The sequence below is a fragment of the Amphiura filiformis genome, chromosome 16, assembly GCF_039555335.1.
Source record: "Amphiura filiformis chromosome 16, Afil_fr2py, whole genome shotgun sequence".
NCBI classification, from domain to species: domain Eukaryota; kingdom Metazoa; phylum Echinodermata; class Ophiuroidea; order Amphilepidida; family Amphiuridae; genus Amphiura; species Amphiura filiformis.
The window spans coordinates 19,147,727-19,160,486 of NC_092643.1; the positions used below are offsets into that span (position 1 = coordinate 19,147,727).

The following is a 12,760-nucleotide window of genomic DNA, read 5'->3' on the forward strand; positions in this document are numbered from 1 at the left end:
CGATAAACAACAGTATAATAAGTTCAATTGGATGCGTCGATCATGATTAATAACATATTTTTATTTTCAAAAAATTCACAGGGCGTAATATCGAAAAGGTGCTCTAACAATCTGTAGGCCCCTACCAAAAATCGCTTGCCCCTATACCCTGCTTTTGACCTGCCAAAATAAGTTTGCCATACCTTTGATTTAATGATTGCAAATTGAACATACGCACGAATGCTCTCCATTTCCTACTCCCGTTCCTACCCTACTTAGTCTATACACTATAAGATGGCACATGACCCATTTCTTTTTTCACTTAAATGCACTTAAATGTCAATAATTTTGTTTCAGAAAAGGACATGTTCAAGTTGTGGCAACATTCAAGCTACCACATATTTTTCAAAAGTTTTGTATACAATTTGATCTTTTTCTCCCCAGGGACTGTGTACTTTTCAAAGGTCATGTGCCATAATATTAAAGGAAATAATTATATGAAAGCATTTAGCATTGTATGCCTACCAAAATGAAAGACACACAAGTTCATCCATTGAGTGTGTGGGTGCTTTAATAATACTATACAGTGCAAACAATGTCCTTTTTATTTTACAAACACAAATTAGCTCTTCATTGTATACATAATTTGTATACATGTCTACAGGGCGTCCCCGAAAGAACTGTATCGTCGGAAACTTAATTGTTTTGGTATTTTAACGCCACAACTAAACATTACTAAATAACTGGTTTGGTTGAAGAATAAACCAGCTATTACATAGTTTTGAATTTTGACATTGACCGCACCGTTTTTGAAATATAAGAATTTTACGAAGCCCCCTCGTTTTTAAACCTTTCCACGGATTCAAATATCAATCGATGATCTGTATTCGAAGTGCTAATCACTGCGCATCATTAGTGCATGAGGCGTCTATTGTCACGTATATTTGACTCCGTGGAACGGCTTGAAAATGAGGTAGTTTCGTAACATTCTTGTATTTCAAAAACGGAGTGGTCAATTGTCAAAATTTAAAAAGTATGTGATAGCTGATAAATTCTTCAACCGCATTGGTTATTTAGTTATGTTTGGTTTATGCGTTATAGTACCCAAAAAATTTAGTTTCCGACGATACAATTCTTTCAGGGACACCCTGTATTACAATTTATTAAATAAGATATTAGATATGTACAACCTTACTGTAATCACTAACTATTCATCATGATTGTTTCCCATGGAATGTAATCAAAGCTATTGTAAGCTTTAGTTTCAGTTCCATTTTAATCAAGGGTGAAAAACAAAGAATCATTGACTCCAGGGCTAAATTAATATAGCAATATGAGGCCATTCCATTTGATATCCACACAACCCCTATGGAACACATGGCCTTAATCTCCCGCACCTGGGGATTTCAAATGGGTTACCTGAATGGGTACTCTATTTAAAATATAGGGTCCACAACTATATAAGCCCCCAAATCTTTAAATAAATCGAAAAATATTTGACCAAATGCAATTGTGTAAAAAGATATGTGTAGCCTTATTTGTTTTACAAATATGGACAAAATTATAGCGTTACACGTCATTGTGTCCAGTCACAATGGTTCATTATGTTAAAAAGATAAAAATATACCGTTTTAAACAGTGTTAAAAGTTGCATCTGAGTCCATAGGAGTCAACTGTCAAACAATACAGTAGGCCAGGCCTATTCATGTGTTTGTTAAGGAAAACCTGACTGCTATGGTCCATAGCATGGACTCAGGTGCAACCTTTAAAACGGCCTCTTTTCTTACACAATTTACTATTGTGACTGAACGCAATGATGTGTGACGCTATAAATTGATCCACAGGGGTAAAACAAATAGGGTTATACATATCTTTTTACAGTTTCACATTTCGTAAAATATTTATCTTTAAAAAGTATTAGGGGGAACTTATAAGTTGTAACACCTTTTACACATAAGATTAAGGGCATTTCTGCCATAAATTGTGTATGGATTTCAACTGGAATAGCCCAATTTAAATACGATTATTTCCAAGTAAGAACCAATCAATTATTGCACAAAATCGCCCGGTGTTTATTATGTCAGGAAAGATTGCACGAATGTGGAATGCTTGAAAACAATAACAACAACAATAACAACAAACTTGGTGTATGTGTCAAATTTTTTGAAAAATTCAAAGATAATGACAAATGCGGCTTTCCTTCTTTTTGGTACATATTCCTGCACTACTCGCAACTTTAAAGTTTAATACAAATCAAAGAAATGTCAATTTTAGAATGTTTAGAGTAATGCAATTTCTAGAAACAAAGCAAACAGGAAACAATATAAAAACTTACATCAAATGGAATTTTGACAGAATATTTTCCAATTTATTGTTGGACTCAGCTGCTGTTTTAGCAAAGGAATTCAAAATTTGAATTTAAACATCAACATCTACTCTTTTCGAGTCAATTTGAATAGTATAATGGAAGGAAAGATACTAACTACACTTCCAAGGTTACTTCCGCAAATTACTTTCAGTCACTGCACTGTTAATAGGAAACTGAGAGCTTAGTAAATTCGATAATTATTGTTATGTATGAGCAAAAATGGAGCACATTTTTAACTGAATCTAATAATCCCAGAAACCTTTCTCTTTATCTTGTTTTTGAAGCCGTAATATTTCAAATGATCCGGAATGAGGTACATGGGTTACTCAAACAATGTTACAACCCATTCTTATTATTTAAAAAAGTACGAGTGTTAGAAAGTAGTAGAAATTGCAGGTAGAAATCAGTCGTTTTAATGTATAATTCATTATTATTTACATGTATGTATAAAGGGTGCACACCTGTAAATAGGAACCTCCTATATATCCTTTGGAGGAAAAATCAGTGTTTCGAAAAGTGGTAAAGTGGCATAACATTTAAAGTATATAGGAAAGGCTTAAAACCAACAAAAAATTAGGCCTTGATTCATATTTAACCCTCATTTAGGTCTAGGTATTAGATTGTCTCTGACAAATTAGCAGGATTCGACTTTTTATGAAGATTGGGCTAAGCTTTCAAAATCTGCTACATTTCAGAAACACCAAGCTATTTGTGGGCTGGCGTAAGCTATATAGCGATCTGCGAAAAGTCACTGGAATCCGTATGTTTACTCTGCACTGTCGTTATCTGACCCTCAACTTGCAGAAAGTGTAAGTTTTGAACTTGCTGAGTCGCTCGCAAGTTTTCCTAGATCCTGTTTGTACAAAAAGACACTGGGAAGCATTCACTGCTGTGCACTCTAAATGTAACAGTGTTTTTTTAAAAATTTTTTTACCAAGGCACTATTCTAACGATATAAATTTTGAGTTTCTTTCATACATTACAAGTGTTTTAACACTTAAAAGTATTATGGAAATGTACAAATAAATATTCTTATAACTACAGTATATTTGTGCAATAATTAGTACATATTACTAGTATAGTAATTTATTATGGCAATTCCACTTTGTAGAATACAGTCTTAGTATACATTATGAAATGGAAGATGGCGAGCCAGAAAGCCTTAACTCACAATAGATTCCTTTGTGAGTTAAGGCTTTCTGGTTCTCAACCGTCGAAATATTCGCCGTAGAAATGACGTAATTAAACGGATTAACTAACAATAGATAAATACAAATTTGAATATATCGCCCTGCACTACAATGTTCACGCGGTACCTATGCATTGAAACAGAGATTTCAATGAAAGGCTGATCACTCGCACCTATAAGATTAGTATCTTCGAAAAGAGCAGTATTGTATTCAATCTATGCTTGCTGACGTACACAGGTGATTAGTGTAATCTGTTTGTAGTGTAGGGCGATCTACTCAAAACTTGTATTCATCTATTGCTATGGTAGTTGTTCCGATTATTACGTCACTTCTACGGCGAACAAGAACGAATGGTATACGCATCATTTATTCGTTTGAATGAATCAGTATCATAAATATTATGATAGACAAATTGTTATTATATTACATTCAACATACTTTATGCATGAATACATATTTTGGTTCCTCAAAATAGGAGGGACAAAAAAGTAATAGTAGTACTGAGTTAGTTTTGTTCAAGAGAAATCATAATCATATCATTGTATATATTACTCATTACTATTAAGGAATCGAATATTAGCGTTTGCAAAGTATTTTTGTGGGAGCTGTGAGTACACCAGATATATCGAATTGCATTCTGAATACGAGGAATGTCCTTCTTAAATAAAATTACGTGATATCAGAAGGACATTCATCCTAATCAGAATGCAATTCAATATGTCCGATATTCTCTCATGTCCCACAAACAATACTGTCCAAACGTTACTACCAGAGCCCTTAAGATGATTAATTTGATAAATGATGAGAAGTCTGATTGAAATATATTTAATACCCTACTCTATTGCATTGGTAAGGGCAAGAAAAATTGCAAAGGTTCAGTTCACAAGTATATTAATATTAAATTCAGTACTATAATATTATTTCTATAAAAATAAATATAGATATTAAGGCAATATGGATAACATACTGTTAAAGTGAATAATATATTCATACTTAATTCATTATTCCGACACATATCGAAATGAGTTTTCAAACAAGCAAACATGCAATCATATGTGTTTGTTGTCAAAAAAGATAATGCAAAACAAAAATGCGACATCTCAATCAACAGATTTAACTGAATGCAATCAAAAATAAACTTAACTTTTGCCATCCTTTTGGCATGAAATATTTCGGGCACTCTGAAGAAAAATGAAAAGCGCCATTAAACTCCAAAAATATCAAGAATAAAGTGCCGGTATTTTTTCGTTTGCAAAACGTTTTCAACAAACAACTAAATTAGCACATTTGAAACTTGGTAACAGGACCATACAATATTATACTATAATATACTTTATAGCTTTTCAAATATATACAAATAAATTACTCAAAATATTTATACTCCTATACAGTGGCGTAGCGTAAGTCATCCAATGAGCGGGGAGCACCGGGCCTGATTGGAATGGGGACACAAGTGGTTTTCGGCAATTTTTCTAAGACGCTACACCACTGCTCCTATAACTTACTAAACTAAATCTGATTTGCGCCCAATTTACATCCACACCATTAGAGTGAGCGTTGTGGTTGATCCGTGTGGTTTGTGGACGCATCCACAACCAAGACCAGTACATATTCAAATTCCAATATATTTTTCGCCCGGTGCACTCAGAACGCTATTGACCCTCTATTATTATAGAAGTCGATTGATACATGTGTAAATTAACATAATTCTGAGATACACATGTGTGCTTTTAAATTAATTTTCTCGGTCAAATAACAAAATAATGGTAGTACTTTTTCAGTAATGTCAGATAAAACCATAAATGCTTGGATATAACCTTTTAAAAAAAATCCTGGTGTTAAAATTGGGGATGAAATTGTGTCTTAGCCCGTATGATATATTTTAGAAAGTTGGGGAAAATCCTTCATTAGCAAATTACAGTAAGCCCAAAAATTAAGGTACCAGTTGTGTTCACCCCTGTATATCCTAAATAAAGACAAATGTGTCAAAATTAAAACAAGCAGCTAATACCTGTACTCTCTAGCTCTGATTTAAGACCTCATTTGTTGAAATTGGTTGAGAATTAAAGAAACGGTGGTCTAAAACCTAATAAAGAAACGAAATCAAAATGGACGCACGGCGCTGGTTGGTTCTCCTGTTCGTGAACGCATTGTGTGCCAATCAAATTTATAGGGCACGCAATGAAGTAAACTGCAACTTTTAAATTGGCATCTTCCTTGGGTTTTTGGATCGTCGTGTTTTAATTTCTGGAACAATTTCAACAAATGAGGTCTTAAATTCTAGCTAAAAGATGCAGCTATTGGCTACTGGTTCCAATTATGACATATCTGTCTTTGTTTAGGATATACAAGGGGTGAACATAACTGGTACCTTATTTTTTTTGGCTTACTGTATATTACTTTGAAAAGCTAAAAAACAGATCCCCAAAGGAGTTCATGGCCGAAGTTCAGGCTAGTCAAAATCGAAGATCTTACACTAGAAGACTAAATTTCACGCCAAAGTTAAAACCAGGATTTGAAACAAAGATATAATATCAAGCATTATGCCTTTCTCCCGATATTTAAAATGAAAAGGTGAAGATCAGAATTTTGCTAATTTCAACACCGAATTCGATCGTTGCAGTGCCTAATTAAATAACTGAGTGAGCCTTGTGTAACAATAGCCAGGGAGTGACCAGCGTTCTGAGTGAGTGGTTGAATTAAAAATCTGAGCCAATGGGACGGCCATCTGAACCAATTGGGTTTCGTTGAGGAGCTGCTGTAGTAGCCGGCCTAGGTACCGGATGATTTGGCGAGTATGCTCTTGCACGCGCATCTATAAGCGACATTCTGAGTTCGCCATTCGTATTCATATACTGGTTCGTCTCCATAACGTAGACATTGCTTTCTCCATAGAACCTTCATCTCTTGGTAAACCTGTAGGGAGAAGGAGACAGTGATTTGTAACTTAGTGACTCTGTTTTATTGAATAGCGGTGAAGGTATTCGTTTTTGTTTATAATTGATAGGATGAGTTTTCGTACTCGATCATGTGACGTCATTGGTGTGTGCTCCAACCAAAAGAACCTATCCTCGGCGTTCAGCGTTAGTTTTTTTTTCAAGAATTACATCTGGCAGACTGAACAGGCTCGAAGTACCCCTTACTTAGTTCATTACTAACATTATTTTGATTACGTCACGCAAAATTTAATGACGTAAGGTGTTCACTATCATATCCATCTAAAAAAAGCTCGGTGATTTATAGTGTGCTACGCACAGGCACAACGCCTACAACGCCTAGACGTTGATCCACAAGCCTCAGCACACTTTACAGGTAGTAAAGGTAGCCTCAGCACATTTTACGATCTACGAAACACTCTTATTATCATGATTATTCTGTGTTACAGAAACTGATGTGAAGAAGAAGAAGAACCTTAGAAGAATAAGAATTTCGAAGAAGAACTTACAAGAAGAAAAACTTATCCTGTTTCTTAAAGATTATAATAGTTATACATAATTAAACTTACAGGTTCGCAATTGTATTCAATGCTACATCCACTATTACACGAGCAGACCGGATGCCATATCCTTTTTGGTATTCTTAAGGGGTTGTCGTCAAATTCCCAGGTATGTGTACACCCAGTGTTATCGTGGTTGCCTGGTGGTACATCAGTGCTATTATGGTTGTAGCATTGGCTTGTCTCTGGGATATGTGATGCTAATGACTGATGTCGGTGATGAGTGCCCGGATGAGTGTCACATGATCCACCGGTGCACCGATGTGTTGTCTGTAGTTTACAAAAAGAAATTTATTTAGACATCACTTAAGTGCAGATATTTTGTTTTACCATTTGGGGTAATTTAGTGAACATAAAGATTGCTGTCTTAGGTGTATAATGACCTCCACACTTGACATTCCCTTGAGCACTACCTGCAGCTCTAACATTGCCTCTGACTGGTCAATTACATGATATCTTCACTTTAATCACCAATCAGAATGGAGCTTTGCAAATAATTCACGCCAATTTTTTGCGTGGTGAAATTATTCTAACAATGTTGCTGATTGGTCCAATTGATAATAATTTTTAATTAATAATGATTTTTGGCCAATCGGCAGGTAGTTCTCACGGGGTTAAGCATTACCTACAGCATCATTATCTTGACTCAATAATTTCGATCGATGGTATCAAATGCTTTCTTGAAGTCAATGAATGTGATATCTGTAGGTAAGTTTAATTGTCGGTAATCTTTGATCTATGTGACGTGTCATGTCAAAAGGAGACACTTTTGGGCAGGATCGTAAATGGAGAAATAGCCAAAATATCTTGCCTGGGTGATTTTTTTTCACAATTTGGGGTTTTTGCGAATTTGTGATGTTATTAATGTTAAAAATATTGTCTGACAGTTTCAGACCGGAATATAACTGGTATCTTGTATTTTTCGAGAAATTTTTCAAGATAATTCCTACTCTCAACATTGTCAATAATATTTTTAAAGGCCGATATCTCAATTTCCAATTTTATAATACCATAACTTACGAACTCAATAGCTTCGCTTAGAAATGTCCGACTAACGGCGTTGTGGAGCAAAATATCTCTATATTTAAGATATGTAAAAACCTCAAAATTTATAACCTGCCCAAAAGTGTCTCCTTTTGACATGGCACGTCACATATTTGAGTTATCTTGAAAATTACCGAGCCTTAAGAAAAATACAACACAATATCATATCAAGGTTTCACACTTCAGTATATTTCTGGAGATATACTCCTCTCTGCAGCTCTTCATTTCTATACTTGTGATGTTTGGTACCCGTTTCTTTCAAATGATTATTCTTGGCGCATCAAATAAAGGTCAATCACAACCTGGGCCCCTTATCACAATGCCTCGCGATCAATCTTACATTGATCTACCACACTTAAAGCCTTAATGTACGATCTTTTTCAGAATATACCTTTATTTTTTTCAAAACCGATTTTTTGGCATATTTGTAATACTTACACATGTTCCAACTTACATCTATGAGCAAACTGTCAAATTCGCCCTATTTGTAGTAGAAAGGGATGATTTTCTGTTGGTCCGACATATTATCATAATTTTTCAGATTATGATAATATGTCGGAACGATCGCAAATCTTAATCTCCTACGAAGCCAGTTACACCAAACTGACTGCGTAGGAGACTAACTCTGAGGCCGCACTGGGCGTCCTAATCCAAAAAGTGCGAGATATTACGCGTGAGAGAGGTGAAGTTTATGATGTTGTTTCTTTGCAAATTTCCAATGTTTTTCGCGTCCAAATGTATTGGGAACTTTCATAATGATTGCATATTATCATTTTGGAAGAAAAAAAAAAAAAAAAAAGATCCCCTATTCAATTCAAAATAATTATAAACAAAAAGACTGAAAGATTGCAACTCTATATTTACATTTTACACGCAACATATTTTCATATGCAACCTTTTTTGAAGCTCTTCACATTGTAAGTAATGCGGTGCGGAAATAACCAATTAAAAGTACAATTACAACTTATTATTATGTAGAAATATTTCATTCCGATTCATTGAGCTTTCTTTGTATGATAAGTTCCCACCATTGACCTTGTCAGTTATTGTTACTGTTGCGTGTTACTGTTGCGTGTCAGTGAACGAGAACATCACGCAGACTAATATAACACTTTTACATTTAGGCAAGGTGTCATCAAACATAATTCAAATTTCATAAGTCCTTCTTTTAAAGAGTGAAAGGCTTATTATGTTGCAGCTCTGACGCACGGAAAGGTTCGAGTTGACAGTAATTTTAGCTTTGCTATCTTCTAAAGATAGCAGTATTGTTGGAAGCTTATAGAGATACTAATTGTTGATGCTTTATGGTTTCGTATTGATGTGTTTTTCAGAAACTTTGTGCTTATTTTTGAGTATTACAATAATTATATCCTTAATTCTAGGACACATAAACACGTCTTTGACCTTATTTGTTGTTGTCTCCTGGAGGAAAGATTTACTTGGTTACGACTATTTTATTTCCTTATTGTTCTGAAAACCCCAATTTTGAATGTAGAGACAATTCTCGTTTGTGTGTCATAACAATACTTGACAAACTAAATTGGATCATAAAAAAACATTATTGGTGAACATACCAGTGTTTTAGTGAGTTTGAATAAAGTGTTGTACGGGTAGAAATTCACGGAATTTACATTGATATAACTAAACGCGAGATAGCTGTGGGACAATGGCTACAAAAGAGTCCATAAGTTCTAAGTTCCCCCCAGTAAGACATTTCAGAATAACACGAAACATTGTAAAAGTAATTGGTAGCACATTATGCTTGACACATGCAACTGGTCAAATTTACACATTGGTGGGTTCTTTTAAAACTATTTGGTTCAAGACAATAAATCATTAGAACGCATTAAAATATTCCATTCGAATAGTTCCAAAATATTCCAAACAATGAGGTAATAAAAATAAATTAATAAATTAAATGCTCACATACCTGGGTGATGTTCTGTGCAATCTGCAAAGAGCCTGTAAAAGGACATTCCTGGTTGTTAGCATTACGTCTGTCGCGGCTGTGTACCGGGGTTGCCTTACAGATCATCACCATAAGCATGATACTGATGAACGGAACCTAAAACAATGAAATTAATAGTTTATACATATTTATACATATATACAAGGCATGATCATTTGTACAGGGCACGATCATTTATGATAAAATGGTAATCATTGTAATATTCCGTGCAGCGCATTTACCCCCGACTTAAAACATTGTAACGGACATAATTTATAATTATAATGAATTATCTTAATTATATTAGTAAAGTTAATAAACACAAAAATGATGGACTCTTCGTGTTACAATATAAATGTTCATATATTCGTCTAGAATTAAACAAAAAGAAAATTCCATATTTTCCTTACAGAAAATTAAAAAAATCTTGCTTAGACCTTAGACCAGTCTGGTAATGGAAAACGTTTTATCTACACTGTGAAACTACTTAATTTTAAAATCAAATAAAGATGGATTTAAATGAACACTTGAAATATTTTGATCAGACATAGGAAAGGTATGCGAAAAAGAAACATAAAATTAATATAAAAGTTAGTATCACTCACAATGATATTCAGAAAACCCATGGCTGTAAGTCCGTACGCAATGTACACTGCAGTAATTCCTTGCAAGAGGTATTAAAAATATTCCACAGAAGCAAACGTTCCGATCTGTTTGTAAAACAGTTAAGTGTATCTAATACAAGTTCAAGTTATTCCTCCACTGTTGCTGGCATTAATGAGTATTGATAATCCATGCTCATCTTTATCATATTTATAGACTAATAATGTATCCATACTGTGGTCAGTTTTATCCTCTGGCGTCATCTGACAGATTTAGTAAACTTGGAATTCAGCAAGATTCAGACGAGAATTACGTATATTCGTGTTGCGTTCGTATTAACTTGTCACGAAATATTTCTGGTCAAAGTGTCCACGTAAAAAATAACTGTTGTTTCATCGTGTGAAAATTGAATGCAAGCAAGCGTAAAATGTTGTTTGTGCTTATCTGATCGTAGCGTAATTCGCATGATTTGGCGTTTTATGCAATTACAATTGAATTTTACCCCTTTAAAAAACCAACTATGAAACAAATTGATATTGTCATTTATTTGTTATTTTTTGAAGCAATTAGTTTTCAAAGTCAAAAGGATATTGTTTTTTGTTTTGCAATTATGCGGACGTAAGACACTATATGCAAGTGAATATGCAAATAGGAATGGTGGAATTCCCATATCCAATGATTTGTGTGTATTTTGCCTGTAAAAATTTACAAATTTTTGATTTTTACAATAATATATTAATTTTCTTTGTTTTGTCAGCCTTTAGACATCATTTACTTGGACTATCAAATTAATGTGCATGCAAATCATCATTTACTTGGACTGGCAAATTAATATAAGACCAAACGATTCTTTTTTGTGCTTTTATGCAATGATGTAGATACATTTTCCCAGTGCATCTTTTTTTTCGAAATCTTATAGAAAACATTTGTTCTTTTGTCTGTTTATGGATTTCTAAACATCCATCGCAAAAGATCTAGAAGTAGAAGAAACAGAAGATAAGAAAGGAAGGGATATAAAGAAGGCAGAGAACACGGGAAACAAAAATATATAAAGTTCCCCCTCTTCTTGTCACCGTCATACTTATGTTATGTAATTAGGCAATATCAACATGTTTGCTACCTCAGTTTGCCAATATCCCAGGGTGACAAAAAGGAATTAACGCCCTGTTTATCGAATTTGTTTGTGAGAAAGGTCGCACAAATGCGTGGTATCAGGGATGTTTTTGTTTAGCATACAACAACAATTTGTTGAATTCCGCTCAATTGATTTCACGGTCAAATGTAAATGTACAGAAAGTGAAACAGGTATTTTTGTACTGTTCTGAATATGATAATAATTAATGTTCATCAGCTCAAGTGATTTTGTTCGAAAATAAACGGGGGCGAACGATGGCTTACCTACAGGAGACGGATTTATTAAATTTCATATTTTGGTTATTCAACATCCTAAAATAAAGGTTTTCGTTTAAAACACTCAATCGAGTCCTATCGATTCTACACTATGTATTCCTCCAATGAAACAGCTAAGATTAGGGTGTCCCTGAAAGAACTTATTTTTTGGGTATTTTAACGCAAAAACCAGACATAACTAAATAACTGATGTGGTTGAGGAATATATCAGCTATCACATCCTTTTTTTTTTACAATTGACCGCATCGTTTTTCGAAGCTACCTCATATTTAATCCGTTCCACGGAGTCAAATATCTATCAATGACAAAAGACGCCTGATGAATGATGCGCTGTGATTAGTACTCCGAATACAGATCATCGATCGATACTTGAATCTGTGGAAAGGTTTGAAAATGAGGGAGTTTCGTAAAATTCGTTATATTTTAAAAAGGGTGTGGTTAATTGTCATAATTCAAAAAGTATGTGATAGCTGATTTATTCCTCAACTACACTAGTTATTTAGTTATGTTTAGTTGTGGCGTTAAAATACCCAAACAATTAAGTCTCCGACGATACAGTTCTTCAGGGACACCCTGTACACGTAGTCACAAGGCAAAAGGGTGTATCATACGCAAAGTTCAACTGCAAGGATAGGTAACGTGACTATACCGTATACACAATTAGGGTGGTAGACCCTATCGAATAAACTCAATAACCGGAACGGTATAACAATTGAAATGTC

At 34.3% G+C, this 12,760-nt stretch overlaps 1 protein-coding gene across 1 annotated transcript; it reads right to left on the reverse strand.

Moving 5' to 3' along the window:
- Positions 1-4,776: 4,776 nt before the first annotated feature.
- On the reverse strand, positions 4,777-10,727 carry LOC140136520 (uncharacterized). The gene is made up of 4 exons (XM_072158228.1): positions 10,631-10,727; positions 10,008-10,142; positions 7,043-7,303; positions 4,777-6,453 (listed from the first exon to the last, which is right to left on the reverse strand). The coding sequence occupies exons 1-4, from the start codon at positions 10,649-10,651 to the stop codon at positions 6,310-6,312; spliced, it is 561 nt and encodes a 186-aa protein (XP_072014329.1). The 5' UTR covers positions 10,652-10,727; the 3' UTR covers positions 4,777-6,309.
- Positions 10,728-12,760: the final 2,033 nt, after the last annotated feature.